Source organism: Diutina rugosa (assembly GCF_008704595.1).
Source record: "Diutina rugosa strain CBS 613 chromosome Unknown scaffold7_size311281, whole genome shotgun sequence".
NCBI lineage: Eukaryota > Fungi > Ascomycota > Pichiomycetes > Serinales > Debaryomycetaceae > Diutina > Diutina rugosa.
In genome coordinates this window covers 257,538-282,617 of record NW_022995140.1, presented here as the reverse complement: position 1 = coordinate 282,617, position 25,080 = coordinate 257,538, and the positions used below count along the sequence as shown (strand labels likewise).

Below are 25,080 nucleotides of genomic sequence, written 5' to 3'. Positions count from 1 at the left end.
CACCATCAGTGGCATCGCTGCCATCGCTCTCACTTGCCGTATGCGCATTTCGCTTGGGTTTGCTCGTCGGGGTTCGCTGCCGGCACGGGAAGGATGCACCGCTCCGAGCGTTTTTATCTAAAGGAGGGGAGCAATTACCACACGCCCAACTGGCGCCATTCACCTGATAAATCTCCCCTCTTTTTGGGCCCACATTGTTCTTGGTAGTGGTTAAGGTAGGCGAGACGATCCCTTCGAAACCCGTAAAACTATTTGCTTTGGGCCGTTATCAGTAAAGTCACGCTTTTAGCAGCCATTTCGCAAACTCCGTCTACACACACTTTTTTGCCCTGATCACTCAATCTGTACATAAGGTGGTTAATAAGCTCCGTATCCCCCATTACCATCTGGGTCAACGCCTATCGGAATTAGAACCCTCCTGTGGCGTCGGCAGTCTCTATTTGGCAGCCGATGCCGCTTTCCCCGGATTCGTTATCTCGTTGCTTACACACGGCAAACCATCGTAGTAAAAACGGTTGGCGTCGCTTGCACCCCCCCCGTTCGCAGATTCCGCATCGCAGGCAAACCTGTCATTTAAATTTTTGCCCTACCCCAGTTCGCACGGGGTAACCGTTAGCGAAAACGTCACACACAAGCGAGGGGACCCCGAGATATAAATGACGCCGCTGCCTCCGCCGTCTGGCTCCGAAATCCACCCGATCTCATGATCAGAAACACCGGTGCCCGCTATGCCCCGTTGCTCGCCCGCCCCGTGACCCGTCGTCCTCAGCAATGGTTCCACTCCACCCCTGATACTAAGTCTACCGTTGGCGTGCAAAACACCATCGCCCTGCTGGCGGTGAAGCCCGCGGCCAAGCCCCAGAACCCCGGTGCTTACCTTAAGGACTTTACTCCTTCAGAATTGATGCTGTACTTCTGTATCGGCATGGCCACCTTGAACAAGCCCATCCTCAACATGTGCATCAAGGCGTTCCCCTACGTGCCTATGTGGATGATCAAGACGTTTGTCTACAAGATCTACTGCGGTGGTGAGACCATCGAGGAAGTTAAGGCCACCGGTGAGCGTTTGGCCACCCAAAGAGGTATCAACAACATGATGATCTCGTTGACCATCGAAGCCTGTGATGGTAACGACAACGTCGACCCTGAATACATTGTCAAGGAGACTGCTCGTTCCGTGCACGAGATTCTCGTCCCCCACACCGCTAAGATGATTGAGACTACTGGTAAAGACATCAACCTGATCCCCCCCGGTTACGTGGCGTTGAAGCCTACTGGTTTCGCCCACGACGCTGCTAACGTGTTGAGATACTACAACACTACCAAGAAGGCTGAATTCGAAGACCTTGTCGCCAAGGCGCTGACTGTCGTCGCCGCCATCTCGGAAGCCAACGCCAAGTTGCACCAACAATATCCTGACCGTGTGGCTCCTTTCGTCGTTGCTGTCGTTGACGCTGAAAAGCATGAGCTCCAAGAAGGGGTCTACGAATTGCAAAGACGCTTGTACCAACAATACAACCCGTTGAACCTGCCCGCGCAAGTGGTGGGCACGTTGCAAATGTACTTGAGCGAACTGGCGGAGCTTTTGGCCAAGGAAGAAAAGCTTGCCAAGCAAGGCAACTACCGGTTGGGGCTCAAGCTCGTCAGAGGCGCCTACATCCACTCGGAAAAGCAGCGTGACACCATCATCCACGCCACCAAGGAAGACACCGACGCCAACTACAACCAAGGTATCCTGTACTGCATCGACCAGATCATGAGCCAGCTGGCCAAGGACAAGAACACCGCCACCATCGGCCACCTCGTCGTCGCCTCGCATAACGGCGACTCGCTCAAGCTCGCGTCGCAAAAGTTGTTTGGTGACGAAGCCAGCCGCAACAACATCTACAAGGCCAACGTCGTCTTGGGCCAATTGTTGGGTATGGCGGACAACATCACCTACTCGTTGACCAAGAACTACGGTGTCGACAACGTCATCAAGTACGTCCCCTGGGGTCCTCCTTTGGAAACCAAGGAGTACTTGTTGAGAAGAATGGAGGAGAACGGCGACGCTGTGCGCTCCGACAACGGGTTCCCGTTGGTGAAGGCGGTGTGCCGTGAAGCGTGGAGACGGGTTTTTGCATAGGTTAAGAAGTTTTGTTTATAGAGTTTAATGATTTATGGCGTTATTATAGCCTTTGTCAGTTGTAGCGATGAGTCGGCCGCCAATAGCCGCCGATAGCCGAACGCGGTTTCCTCCCCCCCACTATGGCCATCGCCAGCCGCTTCCCTGGCTCCTTTACCAATGTCGCACATTCACAACGGTCACGTGACTTCTAATTGTTGCATGGTGTTTTTTGGTTAGGCAGCGATGGTCACGCGCGTCTCACCTCACTCCTTCGACCTGTTTTCTCTCGCCTTCCCTCATCCTAAAAATCTCAAACCCCCTTGTATACATCGACAACCCCCACGCCACCACTAACCATATGCGAACAAGCTCCCGGGTAAACAAAGGCCAGCACTCGAAACGTGCGTTAGACACACTCTACGGCTACGACGACATCCCCGAAGAATCGTTCAAGCCTACACCGAAACGCCGCCGGGCCGTCGACGAGGACGAGGTGCGGTGCACCCCCTGTGGCACCACCAAAGACAACTACAACGAGGACGAGGACGAGGGCGGCACTTTCGTGTACTGTGAAGCGTGCAATACCTGGCAACACGCCAAATGTATGGGCTTTCTGAACAAGATCCCCGAACAGTATCTGTGCAACGAGTGCCAGATGAACTTTGATGTGCGGTTCAAACTGCAGCCGTTCCGGGCGCTGACGGCGAAGGCGTTCTACGCTTACTTTAAGCTGTCATTCCCTGAAGACTACAAGTTCAAAGAAGGTGAGAATGCCGAGACTTTGGCCCGCAAATGGGCATTCGACATTGAGCTGATATTGTTCAAAGAGTTCCCCAAAGCTAAGTACAGCTCGGAACTGCGGCGGATATTGTTCCTCCTCAAGAAGAACTTTATGGCCGATATTCAGGCGGGGACAATCACTTTTGCCCAAGTGGTGAAGAAGACCCCCGAACAGATTAACGCCCTGATTGCGCGGGTGAAGCTGAAACTTAAAGAGGATTTAAAGAACCAAGTGTTGGGGCCGCTGCAGCTCGAAGCCATGCGCCAACAACAGCGTGAGCAAGAAGCGGCCGAGGCGCTGGCCGACAACTTGGTGGTGCGGCTGGTCGACCACCGCCAGTTTCTGGTGCTGGACACCGAAGCGCCGAAGATCATTCGCCCGCTTCTGCCCTCAGCGAACCCGACGTTTGTTAACCACGATGATGACGATGATGACGATGATGTACCTACTGCTGACATAAACGGCGACGATGCCCCCGTCCACAGCGACCTGCTGCTGACGTCGCTGCTTGACTCGGTGCAGACGCCGCTGACCGTGGCCACCGAGCCCGGCGCGTCTATAGCTCTTTCCTCTAAGCCCTCCTCTCCTCCTCTCTGGCACGGCACGATTAATTTCCCCGACTTTGCCTCGTTTAGCGCTAGCGCCACCACCGTGTTGCGCACCCCTGCTACCGACGCCGTCACCGCCACCGCCACCGTTAAGGATATCATGAAGTCTAGCCACTACACCGTCGAGGGCCGCCTCGACCGTTCGCGGGCCGACGCTTATCTCGACGTGGTGAAACAGTCATGCGATGTGTATTTGGTGAAGGTGGAAGGCGACGGCGCCGAGTACCAGAAGTTGTATGACTACTTGTTGTTCAAGAACAAGGTCGGGGTGTTGGACAACCGTCCCCAGTTTGTAAAGGACAGCTACCTTGCCGTGGTCGACTTCCGCGACCAGGGCCGGCCTCAGTGGTTGCGTGCCTTCGACAAGGGCGACGACATCGGCATGTATGTGGTGTACGTGGTCCGTCGGGGCCAGCGCCCGCCTCAACCGAAGTTTGAGGACTTGTTGAGCCAGTTGTAGGCGCAGACGACGATGTTACGATATTTACGATTCTAATCTTACATTACATAGACGGTAATCCGATCGTGACAGTATCGTAATTTAAGCATGATTGAAATCTAGCGTAATTTTTATAGTGAATTAAATTTGTTTGTTAATTGTAATGTAGTCTTATCTTGTAGCATCAATTTGAAATGAGGGTAAACCCTTTTAGGCTGTGAAATAGCTTCAGGTTTTAGGTTTCTCCGGCAGAAGCATTGCATTATACAATCTATTACAGATTCGTGGTTGATACACTTAATGGCATTATGTTTTGCCTCACCGAATTTCTGGGTTTATGTACATTTCATCACAAACTCGAACAGATCAAAGAAACACCCCGTGTTCCCTTGGTTCGAATCCCGTCCATAAACATTATGTGACACAAACCATTAACTATAAAACTTACTCATGTTCTGATCTATATCAACCTCATTGAAGCCATTTTGACCGATAAAAATAGATGGTGATCTGTCACCATCGAGGGGCTTCGTACATCCATCGTTGACGTAAGCCCCTGTCGCGAGTGCGCGTCACTGCTGATTGACAAGACGACCCAGTGAATGGACCGATGCTGGCAATGTCGGGGTCCCAGAGGGTAACAAGACTGCTACGACAGCCACGGACCCACGCCTCCTACTTGGAGGAGTCCGACGAGTCCTCCCCCGTGCGCCCGGCGCGCCGGCTGGTGAGGGTATCTCTATCGCGCCTCGACGGAGAAGACGATGACGAAAACACTGCAAATGACGATGAACCTACTCACGAAGACATTCTGCCCACTCCCAACGTATCTAAGCTGATATCGGAGGATTCGCACCCATTTTTGGAGCCTTCCCATGGAGATGAGGCAACTCTACCTACACAACCATTGGTGGCGTCAGTATCAGCGTCGCCTCAGATACACCTTATGACTGCAGACACTCAGCCGATTGGGGCAAACAAAAGCCAGGGACCGGCCACTCAGGTATTTGCCACTCCCGATACTGACGATACCCAAAGACTTCTCGATGAGGCACAAAGAGTATTGGATACCACTCAACCCACGCCTTCTCGCTTGAATGGGTCATTCCACGGCGACAGACTAAGTGTACACGACCAAGACACTCAACTAATACCCAAGTCAGCGGTAAGGATCCCGATTGTCACTGATTCTCCCATTGTTGAGGGTAGCACCCAGCCTGAGTCTCAGACATCCCTTCCTCCAATTGCTAATAGATACATTGCCGATACCCAACCCATCAACCACAGTCCCGACACTTTGGCAATTAATAACAGTCCCGAGACTCAGCCGATAAATGGCATTGCCGACACTCAGCCAATTACACCATCCACAAACAATCTCGACACTCTGCCGATTGCCATCACGAACAATATCACCGATACTCAGCCGATTGGATCCACAAACGATAGCCCCGACACACAGGCGATCCAACCACCAAACTACATTGCTGACACTCAGCCGATTGGGTCTGCCAGCCCCACATCAAACAGACCCACCATCGGCATTGCTGATACTCAACCAATTAAACCCATCGATGACGTTACTGACACTCAACCGATTACGCCAGCGAGAAACCATATTGCTGATGTATCCCAACCTGAAGTGTCAACTCAAGACCCAGACACCTTACAGGATCTGCTACCCTACTCACCGCCCCTGCCCAGTGCTGGAGCCACGTATCGCTCTACTGGGGAACCAGCCACTGACCCTGATCCCGTGCTGCCCTCGAGAGAGCCTCGCACCGACCCTGATTTTGTGCTGCCTTTAGGAGTTGTTGCAACCACTCAGGACCTGTCGCAAGGGATGATCTTGACTCTGAGAAATATCCCCATTATTCACGAGGACTCTGACGAAGAACAACCTAGCCGCAAACGTCTCCGCAGCTATATCGAAGTCGCCAATACCCAGCTGCCACCAGCTCATATGACCTCTGACCGACCAGTGTACACTCAAGTGGTAGCTTCTGACGATGAAGAGGAGGATGAGGAGGAGCTGGTGCCGGTACCTACAGCAGCAACCATTGAAGATCTGATTGAGACCCATCAGAGGCGTACTAGTCCTGCTAAACAAAAGATCAGTTTGGGCCCTACACCCGACTTACGCCGTCTGACTCAAAACAGTCAATTCCAGAAGATATACGCGCTGCCGGAAATGCCGACACCAATGGAACTGCTGCCGTTAGTGCAACCCCTGCTTGGACCAAATAGCGACCTCCCCAGTTCGCCTACTCGACGCGGTGGACCCCAGGCTAATGAGAACGCAGTGTGGGCTACATGGAACATTAAGCTATACCCAGGATTGATCAAGGAAAGAGGTCGTCATCTGCTGGATGTCCAGTTTGCCGATGGCGTGTATCTGATCAAGAACGAAGATATATACCCGTTGCATCTCACTGTGGGTGATAAGATCCACACTCGCTCGGGAGTTACGCCGTTTATTGTCACCCAACTCTCGTACGATACTGATAACGATGATATTGTCACTATTGAAGGATTCAACTCAGTGTGCATTGAGCGGAATAACGGTAAAACACGAAGCAATCTGCAACAGCCAAGAGTGGTGCCGCTTTCTCAGTGCTGGCTCGATTTGGGAGAGTGGTTGGTACAACATCAGGCCCACTCGTTTGCGGCGTCGATGATGCTGACCAACGTCACTGTATCCCCTATTAAAGCACTGCTACGCAAGAATAACCAGAACGTCCCTCCTTTAATGAAACCAAAGACTTCGCAAGGGTTGTTTGCCGGTACTGTATTCTGTTTTACGTTTCTTGATGATGATATTCGCGAGCCGCTTGTGGAGCAAGTGGAATCTAACGGTGGCTGGTACGTACCTCAAGACCTCCACGATTTCTTAGAGTATCACAAGGGTAAGTTTCATGTCCCGGATAAGTGTGGAACGTTGAAACTTGCGGCAGTCGTCGCCCGAAGCTATTGTCGCAGTGCCAAATACCTTGAGGCTGTGGCGCTTGGCTGGCCCGTGGTCAGTGACCAATACATCAGCGACTGCGTTGCAGAGAAGGCTGTGATAGATGACTGGCCAGCATACCTTTTACCAGCGGGGGAGCTGAGTGCTTTGCATAAGCTGGTGAAGCTGTTGGACGTTTACCGCTTCCGTCTTGCCTACGACGCTCATCAAACGTTAAATGAGAACGCTGCATTTAATCAGACAATCATGAAAGGGTACACAGTGGTGCTTATCGCCCACAAGGTGCGGAACCCTGAGTTGCCGCTGTTCATGCTTCGAGCTTTCGGAGCAATAGTAGAGTTCTGTACCGACTTGCGCAAAGTGACAACATACGACCCCACCCACTTGTTGGTGTATGGGGAGCACGACAATCAGTCGACCCGGCGAAGCAAGTCCAAGAATCCGATGATTACGGTGGGGGTAATTGACTGGGAGTGGGTGGTACAGACGGCCATCTCTGCACGCATGGGCCCATGGACGGAAATTTCCGTATAAACTTAGACGCCTACGTATAATGATATCATGAACAACAATCACGAACAATGTATTTCTCCACGATAATAAACGCACAGAACATTTTCTCCATATACTTCGCTGCACTTGAGAAACTCGTTGTCCTAGAGTAAATTATTGACGTAGCTAAGAATTATATCAAAGGTTGGCGGCACCTAATGCACACAGCAGGGCTCGGCTCGTACATGTTACATTAGCTTTTTGACGTGAGTGACGGGTGCAGCAAATAATGCCCTGCGAACGTACCTCATCGGTAACCGCCGCTGGCAGACGGGGACGTTTGCCGTGTCATGACGTAACAACCACTGAGGTAAGCGGACACAAGTGCATTTTTGCCAAATACCATCCGATGAGTACATTACTCATTTCTTGAGTTCTTGGCCGTATTTGTCGTTCTCTTCACCACCATCTCACCAAAATGTTCTGGTGACACAAAATGTCGCCATGCATTGGGAGATGGTGTTGATCCGCGGAAGCGTGTAATTCGCTCAGCCTCCCGTTATCTGTTATCTGAAATGTGTCACTCACCGTGCAAATTAAGCTCTTTGTGCAGCTAGTGGGGGCTAGTTGTGCCGCCTGCAGATCCATCCCACGATGGTGGTAGACTTGGCAATTATCTCTCCTGCGACGTCGATCTTGCCGAATCTGCCTGCCCACCGTCACTACGGGACTACAAAAATATTCAACATCGTGGTCCCACATGGCGTACGTCGTTTGCGTATTGCCAAACGCCATGCTCTGCATAACGTGGCACGTTTCCTTCGATGGCACTCGTTTATGTGGATTCTCCAAACACGCCACCTCGTATAGAAGATTGAGTCAACAGACACACAGAGAGAACCGCGGGATGTCTCACCCTCGAAAATATGTCGTACACATTTTGAAGCAGGTAGTCTTACGTTTTGAAGCAAGTAGTTCTTGAAAGAATGACGTGGATCGACCATAATATGACCCTACCGCAGCACGTTCACTGTCGGCGTGCAAAAATAGACTTTTTGACACCTCTGAATTTGGCGATTAATTCCGAAGCCTGATACCACGCCGCCGATCCTTTGCCCACACCAGCAAACACCGTCGTGATAAGCCTCCATGCACTGTAACACTCTCATGCTGGCTAACCTAAACTTGCGGTCCCCTGTCAAAAGCTGCCATCGGAGCATCACAGCAATATCCGAGCCCTGTCACGAATGACACATCGGAACACCGGAACGGAATTCGGCTATGGTGTGGTAGGTATAGCCAAGTTCTATTATTTATGCCGTAAGCCGAATAAAGTTTAGACTTTTGACTAGCTGAGTAATCGCAACTGTCAAACAGTGTAGGGGGCATCGTGACTGTAATCTCCGATGACCTCTTGGTACATTTCCGATTCTTCCGTCCGTATACTCACGCTCACGCTTACAGTCTGTCCCGCCCACATACTGTTTCATACTCCTACACTTTGTGTCACTAACTTTCTGTATATTCCATAAAAAAAAAACAAAAACAATCATAATCCTTTAATCAAATTCATGAACTCCCTGTCATCACCCATCACCTCCTCCACGTCTCCCAAAATATGCTCAGCAAATAATCCCAGCTTTGTAGGCCGGTACCCTTCTTGGATCGCCTCCAGGATCAGCTGGCGACGCCGAGCCAACTTGCGGGCGGTTTTCGCCTTGCCTGAACGTTTGTATACTTTCTGCTTTGACCCTTCGTTAAACACTGGAGTAGCAAGACCCGTCAGCTTATTGCGGAAGGCACCAAGCGGCACCTTAGCCCGCAGGTTAAAGTCCTGCCAGATCTTCACGTCAGTCTCCAGATCATCAAGCTCGCTCACGTTTAACAACTCGTCGAGCCCGAGAGGATCGTCGACATTGGTGGGGACCAGCACCAGTTTGCGCAGCTTACGCGGCTCGTGACCGTTGAGCACACGAGTGGAAAGACCGTCAATGATGCCAAAAGGTTTCGAGTCCACCGTCATCCACGTGCCGAGCACCGGGGGCCGGTAGTCGGTGGTGGTGGAACTCAACACCTCTTTAGCCTTTTGCGCCACTTTGGCGTTGGTGGTGGTCAGAGGAAGGTTTTCGTCGACGTCGGTAGAGTCGCTCGACTCGTAGCCGTCGGCGGCCCCCATGCCAAGGTTGTCCTCGTCCAGCGAGAGAATGGCATTTTCGTAGGCTGCTGCCTGCGCCCGCGCCTCCGACTCTTCCTCGTCCAGCTTGGTGGAAAAGAAGTAGTTCCACATGTACAGGTCGTCGTCCTCGTCCAGGGCCAGCTTCAGACGCAGGGTGATCTTGTCTTCCGGGTTGGGCATGTAGTCCTCACCGAAATCGATCAACTCCTGCTCCAGCATGTCTTCGTCCAGGTCGTCGACCTCATCGTCGAACCCGTTGGTTTCAAACTCGTTGACGAGGTACTTTTCTTCTTCACGCAAGAACTTCTGCTCGTCATCGTCATCAAGCAGGTTAATCGAGTTGTTACGCGTGCGCAGCGGCTCCGAAGTAGCAGGCAGGTCGAGAATATCGTCGTCGGCGTGCAATGTCGCCAACAACTCGTTATCGTCAAACTCGTACTCTTCGTCGGAGTTGGCATCAGTAATCTTGGGCACGGCAAGGTCAAAGTCGACCATATCGAGCGATTGAGGCAACACGGGGAGGTCGGGAGGAGTCAGCAAGTCTTCGCCAAGGTCTTCACCAAGATCTTCACCGAGGTCTTCATTGATGTTACCATTGACCTCAAGACCGTCAGGCAAAAGCGTCAGGTGCTGCGTCGAGTCATCAAAATCAAAGGTGAAGTTGATGTCGTCAGGCAACACAGCATCGCTCTTGCGACGACCGAACTTCGGAGGCTCGACACTGGTGGTCAGCAGCTCGGCGCTGGGGACGTCCAGAAGCTCCAGTTCCAGGTCCAGCAGAGCGATAGCCAGTTCGTATTTGCGAGGGAGTTGAGGCCGTTGCGACTTCTTCGGCGAGTAGCGCTTGGCCTTATGCTGGAGCTGAAGCTTGACGAAATCAACGTCCAGGTCCAGCAGCGAGTTATCGCCGGAGTCACTGGAGTCGTCGCCAGAGTCAAACTGAGATGCCACCAGTTTACGACGAGCGGCAGCGGCGTTCATAAACGAAAAGTCGATCAGCACCAGCAGCGCGTCCAGCGCATCGTCGTCGTCTTCGTCGTCATTGTCTCTGTCGTTGGCATTACTTTGTTCATCGTCGTCCAGGTCAGCAAGATCCATAGCGTCATCGTCCAGCAGCGAGGCAAGGTCGTCGTAGTTGAACTTCTGGTGTTTACTAGTTTTACGCGGGGTCTTTTTGGGGAATCGTTTCAGGGCCACTTTGGGCAATCGTTTTTGGGGCATGAGTTTGGGCATCGACACCACCACTTGAGAGTCGTCGTCGTCGTCGTCGTCATCGTCACTAGGGGAATCGACAATCAGGAAGCGGCGGCTCGGAGTCAGGCCCAACCGTTTGCCCGCGGGCTGAAAGTGGTGAGGCCCAAGCGACTTGCCGGCGCGCTTTTTCGCGGTGGGGCGATGCTTGGTAAGGTTGGTATTGGAAGTTGGGGTGGGGAAGCCAGCGTAGCTGGGGATTTTCTTGCCCCCCACCGGGGCACACTCTTTTCTGGGGCTTTTTGCCATTTACACTTTGGGCTGGGATATGAAGAAAATATTGAGCACGTCGATATAGATCATCAGTGGTAGCAAAACGGCCGAGGTTGTAGGGAGCACAAGTAGACACACGTAGCGGCTTTGGGAACGGTCCTGGGTGTGTGTTTATTAGATAGGGAAAAAATTTCGCGATGAGAGCAGGGGTTATATAGCGGCGCTGGTGCGAAAGTGGGGGGAAGGGCGAATGAGACATTTAGGGAGGTCGAGCGAGACGATGAGGTGATTTACAAAGTACAGCTGCGGCGAGGCGCCGAGCAGGCAGTATAGGTGGGGTGATCGGGGTTGACAACCCCAAAGCCGTGTCATGGTAGAGGGTGTCAGTTTCGTAAACTGCCTTGATTTGTCCCGGTTTGGACTGTGTAGATAACTGTGGCCCTCTGATGATAGGGGCTGTTTTGTGACGCCATCCATGACCCTAGGCCGGCCGGTTATCAACGCGCATAGGCACAAGATATTTTTGACGAGCAAGCGATGGCCTGGAATGAGCGAGCAGATGCGGGCATTTATGGGGCCCAGCTGCTCGGCGATCACCGTGGACACACATAGACACCCGCTGCTAAAATATGAATAGTGTGATCTGATCTGGTGGTTGCTTTGCCTCAAGTTACCCCTCTTGAAAAACTTGAAAAACCCATCCATTTTGGGCTCTAGCCCCTTAGGGCTAGCAACTGCAGCTCGCTCGCAGGGTGGACTTTTTTTTTTTNTTTTTTTTTTTTCTTTTGACGGGGAGAAGCGGCGGGATGATAATGACGCCGCCAGTTTGTGGTCGAGGCCACCGCCAGATAGTGACGGCCACAAACAGAGGTGGTTACAGGTTAGGCTCCTTGGGCCACGTTTAAGGTTCGCCAGACGGCTGACGCGTGGTGAGAGAAATGTGACCCCGACTAGTATCGACTAATTGGGCTGAGAGAGCGAGCTTGGTTACGAGCACCGGCACCTGAATAAGTCCCAGCGCCAACCCGCTGCCATTTGTTTATGGCGATGTCGCATTCCGTCACAATAAGCCCCCCGCCCACCGAACCTCGGAGTAGACACCGCCACCAGAGTGGCACCAGCTCGTGTGAGCTGCGAGCTCAGGCGCGACGCCGGTAGATAACGGCCAGCGGATGTCAATTGCGACCTTTTTCCATGGCTGGCCTTATCAGTGACAACGAGTATCTACACTTACATTGCTACTGTAGATGGGCCGTTGGACCGGACAACTGTAGCCACACCGCAACTGGCCGTGTGGCTCTGGCTGCTGGCTCTCCCCTCCAGTTATCTGCCGAACAAAGGCTGCGAAATGAGCAGCAAAGAAAAACAATGACCTTGGGTGGCGCTTGCGATGGCTTACGGGGTAAATCATCTAGAATGGCGGTGATATCGGAGTGGTGATCTTAATGGCCGATTAGTAAGCGCTGTGGGATCTGTAATAGCAGTCGTCGCCAAGCTGCACAGATGACACCGAATCATGGTGGGCTCTTTGTCATGGCTAAATGGAAGTCGGTGGCCATTGTCATGTAGTGACGTGACGGTATTATATCCCCGCTTTGATATCATGATCTCGTATCACTCTAACCCCGCTTGTAGTCAGGTAGAGACATCTGGCACCCCCCCCATGTCATCTTCCTTTTTCTTCTGGAGGCTTTACGCACGTGACCTCAATAATTGAAAAAGTGGGGTTTGAGAAAAAAGCTTCTTTAGGGTGTTTACACAAAACACAACACAATCACGGTTTGCGGCGGTAGTGCTACCAATCTAGCAACAGTGGCCCCCATCGCACGTAGCATGAAAACACAGCCACCAAGAATCCTCTCTCCTCCGATGACACCATCAGCATGTCCAAGAAATGTATAGCAACCATACTCTGCTCATTTCCGGGTCAGGGTGACTGGAATTTCCTTCACGCGTGTGCAGGCCAAGATAAACGAAAGATTTAATTTTGGCCAGAGAAATCAAGGTGACGAGTTGCAACCATGTTTGTCGACCCCCGCCGAGGGTACGACCAGCCCATCCTGAGGCTTCTCCAGTCGGCACTTTCCTATGTCGCCGTGGGCTTCGCGGCCTACTCGTTTGTGCTTCTGAAGCGAAGCCAGTCATCGGTTGGCGCCTCCGTGAAGCACAAACTGATATATACGCTATGCTTCTCGATATTGCTGGCAGTGTGGGCCGTGTGCACCTACGTGGTCTACCTTGAGCCCCTTCGAAAAGTGTATGGACGTCCCATCGTGATATCATTCATCGACTTGTCGTTTGTCGTCATCTGGATGTACGATGCCATTGCCCTCAGTGGTCGAGGGGGTCTTTGCGACCTCACCAACGAAATTGACCTTGATGAAGATAAGCTGACGAAAGCCTGTCACATTCAGCACGCCGCCTACGCCGTGGGCATCGCGTTGATCGTACTCTACGCCTGGACATGGTCGCGACACGTATTTAAAGGCATGATCCCTATTGTCCGTGAACAAGGCATCATGTCACTAATCAGACCACAAATGTACCTTGTGGGGGCGATGTCGTGGGACGACCACATCACTCGCGAGACACTCCACCACCAAGGCAAAAACGCCCCCTATATTCCTCGCAAGCCCATCGTCATGACCGATGTGGACAGTGTGTAGTGACGACGCAAAAATTGTTTCCACAATGGGGAATTGTGTGGTCGTCAATACACCTCTTTGGTATCCCCACTAATATTTGGCTGGCACTGAAAAAAGACCCCCCACCACTAACCTGTTTGGGAAGCCGATCACAATACAAGGGTCTAGCCAAACCGAAGTCGATTACAATCCACAAGTTATACTTATGGGGTTGACTGAATTTTTGAACTGCTAAAATGATTCTTGTTTGAGTGTGTTTCGTTGCAAATTGAAGAACCTCGTTAATGACACAAAAAGGTTGAGTTTTCCTATTGAGTAAAAGATTCGCGTCTAGATTGTTTATCGCTTCTGTGCGCGTCACGCTGAAACAATTTTGCCTGCGTCGAACTATTCGTTTATGGTGCATGGTTGCGAGCACCTAGATCGATTCACACCCACTGCCAGGGGGCCTACACTTTAAACACGTGTGGCAAGGCGGACAACCACAAAAGTGTCAGGAAAAACCAACCAATATCTTGTCCAGGCCATAGAAAAAGCACACTGCTGGTAAGACCTGCCCTGTCACAACGACTCGTCACCTCCGTTCAAACAAGATCCGTTGGCTCCTGGGATTGTTTAGCGAAATCATCTTCACCAACATGCGCGTCAAGCCGTTTGCGGAAAATACGGTTATGTAGCTAAGAACAGCAAAAAGAGGGCTGAAATCGACGGGGCTACTATCAACGTAACCAATACTTAAACTCCGAGGCAACTCCTCCCTTGTTTTGTCTGCCACTGCAACATACGAATACCCAAAGACAGAAGATGGAGGAGACGAAAGACTTCCTCAAACCCACAACCAGCCGTGCGTGGGTAGGGGTTCTGGCAACGTTGCGCTTACTCCAATTTGCACTACAGGTTGTGGAGCTCGGGTTTGGCGCTTATGGTATGTCTCAAACCCATGTGGCTAAGAGCGCTAACCGGGGAGACTTGGACTACTTTATAATGGCTGCTCGCGACCAGCTGGTATGCCTTATTGTGTTCAGTGTGCTTGGCGTGGTGTATGTGTCTGGGTGCTGTGTGGCGACAGTGAGACGCAGCCTGGTGCTCATATTCCCGTTCATGATCATTATCTTCGAAGCGGCGTTTTTCGGGATGTGGCTTGCAGTGGGGCTCTATTATTACCGAGTGTTTGGTGGCGCATTTTGTCGCCTCATCACCGCATATCAACAACTGAGTGACGCGTCGCAATTTGGACTACTCTCGCAATTAGCGTCTGATTGTATCATTGATACCGCGTTTTATGTGATATCTCTTATATTGGCGGCGATATTCGGGATATCCGGCATTATTCATATCGTGTTTGCGGTAGTACCATCAGTGAGAGAGCAAGGGATCTCCAGTTTGTGGACAACTCAGCCTTACTATTTCGGTGCCATCGTTATCAAGTCGAAATGCAATTATCGTGATAGCTGCATGAGTATGGAGGATACCCTCTTACCAGAGAACAATTCAACATTAACCACATCACCAGAAGAGACCGAGCTCGACGTCAAGAGCATGCACTCCGACAACAATGATCTTACTGCTGCAAGTGATGACTGGTACCAAGTGCTTGGCAAGTAGAATAGTGTCGACCACGTCAATAATGAGTAAACATCTTGAATACTTAGGGATTAATCTTCATCACAACGCATTATTGAACAAAGCTGACCGCACTTCTGTCGATACAATTTGAGTATTTCTCGTATGTTCCAAACTTATACTGACATTCACACACGTGATGTACGATGTAAGGCGATATAGTAAACTGTCATATACGAGTTGAAATCTTGATAGACAAGCGATGACTACATGCAGGTATATTTGAAGCCAAATGAAAGCAAGATAACTTTCTCAATATCTGATTCAACTCCGTAATACTTCTCGCACTAATAAAATAGCTCTCAAATATTATAACTGTGATTAGACTTTTGACTTAACCCAGAACTCAAATCTTTGTAACTCAGAAACCGTTCCCTGCATTTACATTTCAATACTGTATATAGCATACGAGAACTATGGTAATCAGCAAAATCATCGCCACCAGCTCCCATCAGGGAACAGCAACAACAATTCAGATATCAAATCATTGAGAGAGCAGTATACATCTGTCATTTAATTTTTTCTCGAATTTAATCAGTCTTTTGGTTTTCTTATTTTTTTAATTTTTATTTTTTTTTTTCTTCGAAAAAAAAAACTTTTTTTTTTTTCCAAAAGTTTTTGCGACTTTTGTTTTCAAATTTTTCTTGGCTACATGCAGGAAAACTCTTTGATGTACTTGTAAGCTTGATCAGGGATTGAATAATCAAGTTGAGTTTATGGAAAACGTGCTACCAGTAGTAAATCGACTCAAGATTATGACGGTTGTAATATATGTGACTTACCTATGGGTATCAACGAACAAAGAGATAAAAATATTATGTACTGCATACATTGCACCATCCTGCAGGTAATGTAAAAGAAGGAAGTAGTATTCAAAATACTCCAATTTTTACTTTAAATCACCCAGACACCCATCAGCTCTACAGCAAGTGCCAAATAAAATTATGGAGCATGAATATTCTTTTTATCGCTAATCATTCGAATTTTTTTCCAACTCTGTTGAATCTACTTCGAATCGAAGGTCCGCCCTCCCAAAAAATTATCTACAATACTTCTGATGCCAAAGAATTTTATAAAGCAAACGGCAGGTCTGTAGCAATTTTTCCTGATTTTATATCACATTTTATAAAATTTTGCAAGGAAACTCGGAAAAATTCCGTTTGCTGTTGTAAATACTATTTGCACCGTATTCATTACAGTGGTGCATTTCAATATTTTCTAGAGCGTCATATACATGATGAAAGACCTGATTGAAAATCTATGAACCATATGCACATGCAATGCTTGTGTGCAGAACCTGCAATTTGAAAGCATGATATATGTGTCAGCAATGGTGGTGGCACCCACTTCAACCCATCTAAGCAAATAGACATACTCTTGCACTACAGTGATGCAAACAATTTTGAACTGCTCACCTTATAAGTGCGTATTAGAACTAACCTTAGTGTGTCTTGCATTTTCTGTATGCACCTGCATACAGGCATTAAACATAGACGAGGTGTAACACCGCTCTCATCACTGCTACAACCATCTCAAGTCAGCTTTAGTGCTTACCAGACATTTTAGACAACATTTCAAACTCAGAAGGGTGAAAAAAAATTTTGCCAAAAAAAAAAATAGTTTTTTTATCCACCGATAAACTCACATAGAGACGCCAATTTTGAAGTCGACTCACCCAAATTCACCTCAACTATACTTCCAATGCCAAAGAATTTTATGGAGCAAACGAATTGATTTCAGCGATTTTTCCTGTTTTTATAGCCCACTTTTTAGTTTTTCCATAAGAAATTCAGAAAAATCCCGTTTGCTATTGTAAATAATATTTGAGCAGTTTAAACAACGGTGATGTTATTCAATTTTCTCTAGAGTGTTTTTCACGTCATAGAAGAACCTGGTTGGAGGTTCATATTTACATGCAGACGCAACTTTTGTGTGCAGTCCTGAAATTTGCAACACCACATTCTTGTTAATATTTGTGACAGTTTTCGAAAAACCTTTTGAACTGAATAGTCAAGTATAGGATCTGTAGTTGTGCTCAGGAACCTCAGCTATTCACTTTGGACCTTGTGTTAGAGCGCTGCTTGACATATACTGCGTTTTGCTAAGTACACCAGCATACAGGCATCCTCCTTAGACGAGGAGCTAAGCTTTAATTTCGATGTCTACCAATTAAGCAAGTCACTTCCGAGGCCCTCTTAACATAATGAACTTTGCAACAGACGCAGTGTGCTTATACGAAGAATAACCTTGGAAAAAAAAGTTTTTCAAAAACATTTTTTTTTCCCCTACTCACATTGCTTTTTGCCGGCTTTATGTTTCAATTTCAAAAAGACGTACTTGCAATAGTGTGCATTGGCTGCTATTACTCGTGTTTCTAGAAGTAACTTATTTCGTTAGATTGTCCCGTCTATGCACCATCCGTTATATACAGATATAGTACGCAGATGCAGGACATGATTGATGTATGAATTTGCGTTGTCGAATCTTAGAACAAGTCAATGGGATTCCGTGAGATGATTCTTCTGAATTCAAGATGTAATTTGATATTTCTATTGTCTCTTTAACTTCTGTTATCAGGTAGTTCGCGTATAATGTTTGAGCTTGAACAATTGCCTCAATCCATGGTTTAACTCAACGTGAAAGTCCGAGGCAATAAAACCATTTTTGTAAATGATTACCATTGTTTTTGAATTGACTTAAATTTCTGATTTTGATTCGTATGGTTTACATCATGCAAAGCATATATTTCTGTATGGACGCTGGTTAGATCCGCATTATCGGCAATCTTGGTAGATAATTTCCTGGAATGAATTTTGAAACTACTCATGCTACATTGTGTACCCTTGAATCTTGTAATCATCTCTACTACCACCACACTATCCTGTGATTTCTTATTAGTGTAATCAGTGCATAAACCCAAAAGGGTTGTCAGGGGTCGCCGCTGCCAAGTTGGCTTGGGACTTACCTGTCTGCTGAGCCAGCAACGGCGAATTTCCAAACCCAAGTCCGGTTGGTTGCGATTGGAGCTGGCCAAACCCTTCAAACTGAGCCGGCTGCTGGCCGAACAGGCTAACGGGCTGAGGAGCCACTGGTGCTTGTCCAAACAGCGTCATCGGAGGCGCCTGGCCACCAAACTGAGGTTGAGCTCCGCCGAATTGCGGTTGAGCTCCGCCGAATTGCGGTTGAGCTCCGCCGAATTGCGGTTGAGGCATCCCACCAAATTGCGGCTGAGCTTGAGGCATGGCCCCAAACAGAGGCTGCGGCATCTGCCCAAATTGAGGTTGAGTTTGTGGCAAACCACCAAATTGCGGTTGTTGAGGCTGGGTCTGAGGCAACCCACCGAACAGAGTCAGCTGTTGACCAAACTGAGGCTGAAGTGCCGGTTGTGTGGGTTGTTGAGGGAGCCCAAACATATTAGTCGGCTGTTGTCCTAATTGAGGTTGAGGTTGTCCCAAATTGGTTTGACCAAACATGTTGGTCATCTGGTTCATCTGTTGCGGGAAGTTGGTGGTGGGGTTAGCGCCAAACAGCGTCTGCGGGGGTAATTGCTGTTGAGGCTGAGCCATGAACCCACCGGTGATCTGCTTGCCAAACGTCAGCTGAGGTACAAAGGCATTGCCGATACCCCCGGTAGTCGCCGCCGATAACGGACCCGTCTTTTGTTGAGGTACAGCAGCGCCAAACAGTGTTTGGGGCATGCCACCAGTGGGCTGAGATGGAGCCAACGAGGGTGCCAGCCCGCCAAACAGAGTCGCCGGCATCGTCAACGTACCCGTCTGTAACGGCACAATCGATGGACCTCCGAAAGTGGTAGTGGGCATACCGGCACCACCAGTCTTCTGTAACGCGGGACCGGTAACCACGGGGAGCAACACGTAGCTTTGACCACCAGTGGGTTGAATAGGCATGAAACCGGTAGGCTGGATGGGGAGGAAGCCCGTGGGTTGGGCAGGAAGCAAACCACCAGTGGTGACAGGGACAAGTTGACCCGTCTTTTGCGCCGATACCGGTTCAAAGTTCGGTAACGCAGCCGTGGGACGAGGCGGCGGTTGCTTAGGCACCAAGGCAGGAGCAGCAGGAGCCTGGTTTTGGTTGGGGGGAGGAACCTTGGGGTCATGGGGCTTGATGTTGACCAAGTCTTGAAGCGACCCGGTGTATTGAGGGGTTTGCGGTTGCGGCACCGTGGTTTGCTTCGACAACAAGTCTTCCTGCAGCGATCTGGCCGCAGGCTTGACCACCCAGGCGTCGTCATTTTCAGGACGGGGCGCTTGCGCTTGAGGAGGAGGAGCATTATTAATTGGCTGGGCTTTATTAGGCGACGGCAACGCCGCCCCATCCACGCGAGGGATGTCCAGCGTCAGGGAGTTATTCTTCAACGCGCCACCAGCTTCGGTAAACAAACCACCCGAAGTGGAAGCAGCACCAGCATCGCCCATAGTGTGTTTGCGGCCATACTTTTGGTCCAAGTGCTTCATCACCCGAATGATGTCGCCTTCACGCAACCCCAACGTGCGCAACAATTGGGGCGAGATGTCTTCCAAGACGTTTTCGTCCATACGTTCCTTACTGAAGTTAAGGGCGTAGCGTTGGCAGTTGCCAATGTCGACGCCACACAGAAGGAAGAATTCAAACCAATCGTAGTCGCTTTCTCCTGGAGCGGAGTTGGTCAGAGGGCCCCGATGGTTGGGTCTTTGTGGTTGAGGAGGAGGGATATCGTTGATGGCAGCAGTGGACGAGGGGCGGTTGTGACCACCCGACAGCAGCTTCCGGCGAAGTGCCCGGTCGCGCTTTTCGTTGGCGCGGATCACTTCTTCCTTGTACAGTTCCAACAGCGTACCAGTAACCTTTTCTACGTACTCCAAGTCTTCCACGGATAGCTTCAGAGCCAGCACCGCGATCTTAACCCCGTTGGTCTTGTGCAAATGGACCTTGCCATCGACACAGCCCAAGAACTCGGCTTCCACCTTGAACAGGCCCAGCAGGTCGATCCAGGTACGCACGCGGTGGTAGTTGGGCATCAGCTTGTCGTCTTCACGGTGACTAGGACCGCGTTCACGTTCTCTGCGGTCACGCTCACGAATGCGGTCACGTTCGCCACGGTCACGATGGCGCTTCTTCTTCAGACTGCTCTCGTTGCGCTTACGAGCACCGTTAGTGAGCAGATCAAGGTTAGAGGTGCCCACCACTTCTAGGTAGCTCAGAGGGATCACCCCTTGACGGCCGCTGTTGACCAGTTCACACATCCACCACTCTTTCAGCTTGACGTCGTTAATAATGTACACTTCTTCGCCCTCTTTAGCCCCCAATTCGTCTTTGCCTTGGGAGACAAAGTCATACATGAGCTTACCGATCTTGCGGTTTTGCGCGTTAGTGGAAGTCTGCGATGCTTTAGCCACTTCACGCAACCCACAAGCCAGGTCAGCGCCCTTAAAGTCGCCTAACACCAGCATGATGGCTTCGGCGACATCCTTAGACCCGGCGTGCAACTCAATCAGCGCCTTAGGATTTTTGAATTCAAAGAACACATGCTTCTTCTCCTGGGAGTAGTTAATCAAGTCTCTGATCTGCCACTCGTTGTCCAACGTCAGTGTCCCGCCACGGAGTTTAGAGAGCTTCTTTTGGTTAGGCTTCAACCGCACAAACCCAGGCCCCACCGTGAGGGCCACGGAGCGCTTCTTACGCCCATCAATCTCGTCAATGTACCACGTGAACAGGTCGCCATCGTAGGTGTGGTCAGCAGCGGTGTTATCGTCTACTGACGACGGCATCAGTTGCTGCGTATTCGCCGTGTTGGAACGAGGACGCAGCGGCATCGGCGGCGGTGCTTCATCGTCACCATTGGTTTGCAAAGGCAGCTGTTGTGCTGGTGGTTGCAGGGACAGCGGGGTGGGGTCGGCGGCGGGAGTAGCGTCTCTCAGGATGTGTAAAGGAGGCGGCTGGAATTGCGATAATGGAGTTTGCGACGGATGCATGGGCGGCGGAGGCAACGCTGAGGCATTGACAGCAGCCACTTGAGGCGCCGACGGTGCTGGAGCGGCGGATCCCGGTAACGGCGGCAATTCCGATTGACTCAGATTGAACAAGCCATCGGCCATCTTCACGTAGTTTGACGGCAAAAACCCGTAGGCTTTACCAGCTAAATCACCGGCTAAAAGCCAATCGGGATCAGCATCGTCATAGATGTTGAAGCGGTCGTTTTCCTTGAAACTGAGTTCTTCGTCAGTCTGTTTAGTATAGTCGTAAAGGGCCACGCACTGTTTCATCACCCCTGCGGGTTCAATGTAGTTCAGCGGCACCAACCCTTCGGGCTCGTCGACTTCCTCGTTTCCCGTGGCGACGACCCGGCGCTTCACTTTCCACCATTCGTCGATGTCCAGCGTCTCGAGCAAGTAGAGGAGGTCTCCCTCGTTTATCGAGAGCTCCTCGGGCGCCTGGGCAGCGTAGTCATACACCGCCTTGTAGACGCCGATGTATAACAGCAGCATGGAGGGATGGCTGGGGTGGTCGCTGGTTGAGGTGGTGGTGAGGTGCCCGATCTCTGTGAGCAAGGGTGCGAGGACTGCAGGTAGCAGCCAGCAGCCAATGCCGTAGCAGATTGCGGCAAAAATCGCCTCGACGTATTAAGTGGAGACGAGTGACAAAAGTGATTTCAGCCTCACCGGAGGTATAGTTTTGAATTTTGTTTACTAAAAATGAATTCTACCCGTCATTGATAGAGAATTGGTGGGGTAAATGGTTTATCGCTGGCTGTTACAGAGTGCGAGAATTACGCGGTAACCCCCATCCGGGTAAATTGAGTACAGAAGGGTACGTCACAGCGAGGCACTCGACAGTGAGACTGAATTTTTGAATTGGATTAAATCAGCAAAGCCTAGTGACAATCATGAACTAATACCGATAAGAGGATTCTGATTTTCCGCTATCATCATAAATATTTCATCGTCTTTTGTGTCTATCCATGAGTGTCGTATCCAAACCTTTATTCGTGTTTATTCATATCTATCGTGTCTATTCTTGCGTTGTTAGTTCACCTGGGTGATGGGCTTCAACCCTTCCAGTACCCGACGAACGTTGTCCAACGCAAGCGCCATGGTATAGTTGAAGTTCTGAATAGTGGCCAGACCAATGTGCGGCGTCAACACCACATCTTGACGACCAATTAAACCAGGGTGGATTTTGGGTTCTTCTTCAAACACATCAAGTGCAGCGAAGAGAACCTTGCCCGTTTCAAGTCCTTCAACGAGGGCATTCTCGTCAATGACAGTGCCCCGACTGATATTGATAATACGAATTGGCCGTTCAAATTTGTTAATCATTTGTTTCAGCACCAAGTGATAAGTGGACTTACCCCCGGGACACGCCAATACAACAAGATCAGCGAACCCTACGGTGTCTTCCAACTTATCGTGGTATGTGATCGGGTAACCTAATTTATCTTGTTCTTCAGGTGAGAGCGGTGTCCGCTTAACATAGTGAACGTTCATGCCAATGGTGGCAAGCCGCTTACCAATCAAAGACCCAATTTGACCAAAGCCGACAATCACAGTATTGTGACCAGCAGGACTAAGGTTTTCCCGACCACAGATCGAGTGAGCGTACACATGACCCTTTTGAGGAGTGACGACGGCTTTGCCTTGTTTCAGATCAAATTCTGAATGGTGGAGCAGGTATCTGATGGTGGCGGCGTCGTTCAAGGTGTTGTTGACGTGAGCTTCAAATAACTTGAAGTTACGGAAACTCAGCAACGCGTTGTAAAGAGCTAAATCAGCCACCGACCCGTAGGCTAATTCAGAGGGTGCATTAGTTAAAGTCACTCCCGCTTCGGCTAATTCGGCAACATTATAGTTATCATACCCTACCAGGGCAAGGGCGATGATCTTGAGGTTAGGGAACGTCTGCTTCACTTCAGCACCGTGGTAGCCTTTCCCAAGACCGATATAGCCACCGTAAATGTATTCAATATCAGCTCCTTTCCCAGCAAACTCCTGGTAGAGTTCTTGAGCATTATGTAAGTAGAAGTGCACACATTCAAAGTGCTCGGTAAACTGTTGGTATTCCTGGGAGTCAAAGTTTGGCCGTTCTAAGAAGAGGCACTTGGGCCCGGATTTCGTCATGTTGGTAGGGGTATCTGGGAAAAGAAAGGGGCGGAAACCATCATTTTATGGAATTCTGCTTGGCTTGCAGGGTATGCGGCTCCCTCTATTTGATAAGTGCACCGATAGCCGACAATAGCCGAGATGCGATGGCCAATATCTCGAGATTAGGGGAGACAACTATAGTGAAAAATATCATAAGATTAATCAAGACATTCTGAATAATAAGATAGACATTATCCGAGATGGGGTTTACTAGCAAATTTCTGGACTTGTGGTGAAATTGGGCCCACGTGAGCACACACGTGACCGGATCAAAGCCGCACCGGCATCATCAAATGCTTGCTTGTGGCTTTCAAGAACGCCACCACAGATTTATATTCCTTCAATAACCGAATATTTTGGTAACGCCTCGAAAAAGTCGGTTACACAATCAAAAAAATCGTAAAAATTCCACCTCGTTATTTTCGTAGAAGGAACATAAAATTATGAGGCTTCCAAATTCGAAAATAGACTTGAAAATCACGGGATGGCTTTGGAGTGAAAGCAGTCATTTTATCAGGGTATTTTCAAGCAACTAAAACCGAGAATTAATCGTTTGCATTATCAAGAGACTACAATTACACGCCAATCGTTCTTAGACGACACCTGTCACTCTATCATTACTAATGTACATATGTGAATGGGGATTATTAAGCCCGCTTCTCCAACTCGCTCAGCTGGGTCAACTTGGCCGACAACTCGATCTGCTCCTTGACAGCCTTGGTCAAGCACTCAATCATAACCACGTCCTGATTGTGGTTTCTGAACATGCGCAGCAACGCGTCCTTGTCGCCGGCGTCAACCTTAGGCCGCGTCAACAAGTTGTTGCTCATCAACCGCAACACCTCCAACAGGGCGTCGTCGTCTTTCTGTTCCAATTGCTCGATGGCGGCGAGCATGGTGTCGATGTTGTCGGAAACGTCGCCCAACTGTTGGTCCAAGTACTCCAAGTCCTGCTCGAGGGTCTTGCCGCGAGCCACCTGCGAGTAGGCGATCTGTTCGGTGGCGGTGGCGTGGACCACTTCGTTGGGGATGGGCGAGAAGATGTAGTTCGCCTGCTTCCACCCTTGCTGAGGCTTGCCCACGGCGGCGCCAATGTAGGTGACGATCTCCGGGTGCTTAGGCTTGCCCTCGGCGTCCAAGAAATCGACGTTTAAGTAGATGGCAGGGAACGGGTGAGCCCGGTCGGGCTTCAGGTAGAAGTCGTGGATGAGACCGGTGGTGTCGTCGATCTCCTTGGCCGAGCCAAACCACCCCAACACCGCTTCCTTAGGGTGGGCCTTCTTGTACAATTGGTACATCGCCTTGTGCGCCTGGTCGTCGATGACGACGGTGTCACCGGTGTCATTGCAGGGGACCATGAACGCCTCTCTGATCTCGAATTCGGACCCGTCGTCGGATCTGATGCCCAAGAGGGTCCCGATCGCTCGCTTATGTTCGGGCAAAACCTGTTTGGCGATGATCTCGAGGATTTGTAGTAAAGCGGGAGTGTGGATTTTGATCTTGGCGGGGCCCAGGGCCAGCGAAGCCGCAGGAGCCGCCACGTTGGGACGAACCAAGTGCATGAACATACTGGTGGTTGGTTCTATGGTGGAAAAGATTTTTCAGTGCCTAGTGCGAAGTGCGTGGCGGGATGAGGTCGACA

The 25,080-nt window shown here is 50.0% G+C and overlaps 9 protein-coding genes across 9 annotated transcripts; 5 read left to right on the top strand and 4 right to left on the bottom strand. All coding sequences in view use genetic code 12, as the record gives it.

The window, feature by feature from the left end:
• Nucleotides 1-703: 703 nt before the first annotated feature.
• Nucleotides 704-2,125, top strand: PUT1 (proline dehydrogenase; the record flags this gene model as incomplete). The annotated part of the gene is made up of 1 exon (XM_034155605.1): nt 704-2,125. One exon carries the CDS (start codon nt 704-706, stop codon nt 2,123-2,125), a length of 1,422 nt encoding a protein of 473 aa, XP_034012433.1.
• A 340-nt stretch (nt 2,126-2,465) lies between these two features.
• On the top strand, nt 2,466-3,956 carry DIURU_002901 (uncharacterized protein; the record flags this gene model as incomplete). The annotated part of the gene is made up of 1 exon (XM_034155604.1): nt 2,466-3,956. One exon carries the CDS (start codon nt 2,466-2,468, stop codon nt 3,954-3,956), a length of 1,491 nt encoding a protein of 496 aa, XP_034012432.1.
• Nucleotides 3,957-4,545: 589 nt separating this feature from the next.
• RAD9 (chromatin-binding protein) lies at nt 4,546-7,434 on the top strand (the record flags this gene model as incomplete). The annotated part of the gene is made up of 1 exon (XM_034155603.1): nt 4,546-7,434. The coding sequence occupies one exon, from the start codon at nt 4,546-4,548 to the stop codon at nt 7,432-7,434; it is 2,889 nt and encodes a 962-aa protein (XP_034012431.1).
• Nucleotides 7,435-8,941: 1,507 nt separating this feature from the next.
• On the bottom strand, nt 8,942-11,068 carry IFH1 (Ifh1p; the record flags this gene model as incomplete). The annotated part of the gene is made up of 1 exon (XM_034155600.1): nt 8,942-11,068. The coding sequence occupies one exon, from the start codon at nt 11,066-11,068 to the stop codon at nt 8,942-8,944; it is 2,127 nt and encodes a 708-aa protein (XP_034012430.1).
• Nucleotides 11,069-13,053: 1,985 nt separating this feature from the next.
• Nucleotides 13,054-13,698, top strand: DIURU_002898 (uncharacterized protein; the record flags this gene model as incomplete). The annotated part of the gene is made up of 1 exon (XM_034155599.1): nt 13,054-13,698. One exon carries the CDS (start codon nt 13,054-13,056, stop codon nt 13,696-13,698), a length of 645 nt encoding a protein of 214 aa, XP_034012429.1.
• A 783-nt stretch (nt 13,699-14,481) lies between these two features.
• DIURU_002897 (uncharacterized protein) lies at nt 14,482-15,282 on the top strand (the record flags this gene model as incomplete). The annotated part of the gene is made up of 1 exon (XM_034155598.1): nt 14,482-15,282. One exon carries the CDS (start codon nt 14,482-14,484, stop codon nt 15,280-15,282), a length of 801 nt encoding a protein of 266 aa, XP_034012428.1.
• A 2,921-nt stretch (nt 15,283-18,203) lies between these two features.
• On the bottom strand, nt 18,204-21,785 carry SLA1 (cytoskeletal protein-binding protein; the record flags this gene model as incomplete). Its single annotated transcript, XM_034155597.1, has 1 exon — nt 18,204-21,785. The coding sequence occupies one exon, from the start codon at nt 21,783-21,785 to the stop codon at nt 18,204-18,206; it is 3,582 nt and encodes a 1,193-aa protein (XP_034012427.1).
• Nucleotides 21,786-22,322: 537 nt separating this feature from the next.
• Nucleotides 22,323-23,414, bottom strand: DIURU_002895 (uncharacterized protein; the record flags this gene model as incomplete). Its single annotated transcript, XM_034155596.1, has 1 exon — nt 22,323-23,414. One exon carries the CDS (start codon nt 23,412-23,414, stop codon nt 22,323-22,325), a length of 1,092 nt encoding a protein of 363 aa, XP_034012426.1.
• Nucleotides 23,415-24,085: 671 nt separating this feature from the next.
• Nucleotides 24,086-25,006, bottom strand: DIURU_002894 (uncharacterized protein; the record flags this gene model as incomplete). The annotated part of the gene is made up of 1 exon (XM_034155595.1): nt 24,086-25,006. One exon carries the CDS (start codon nt 25,004-25,006, stop codon nt 24,086-24,088), a length of 921 nt encoding a protein of 306 aa, XP_034012425.1.
• Nucleotides 25,007-25,080: the final 74 nt, after the last annotated feature.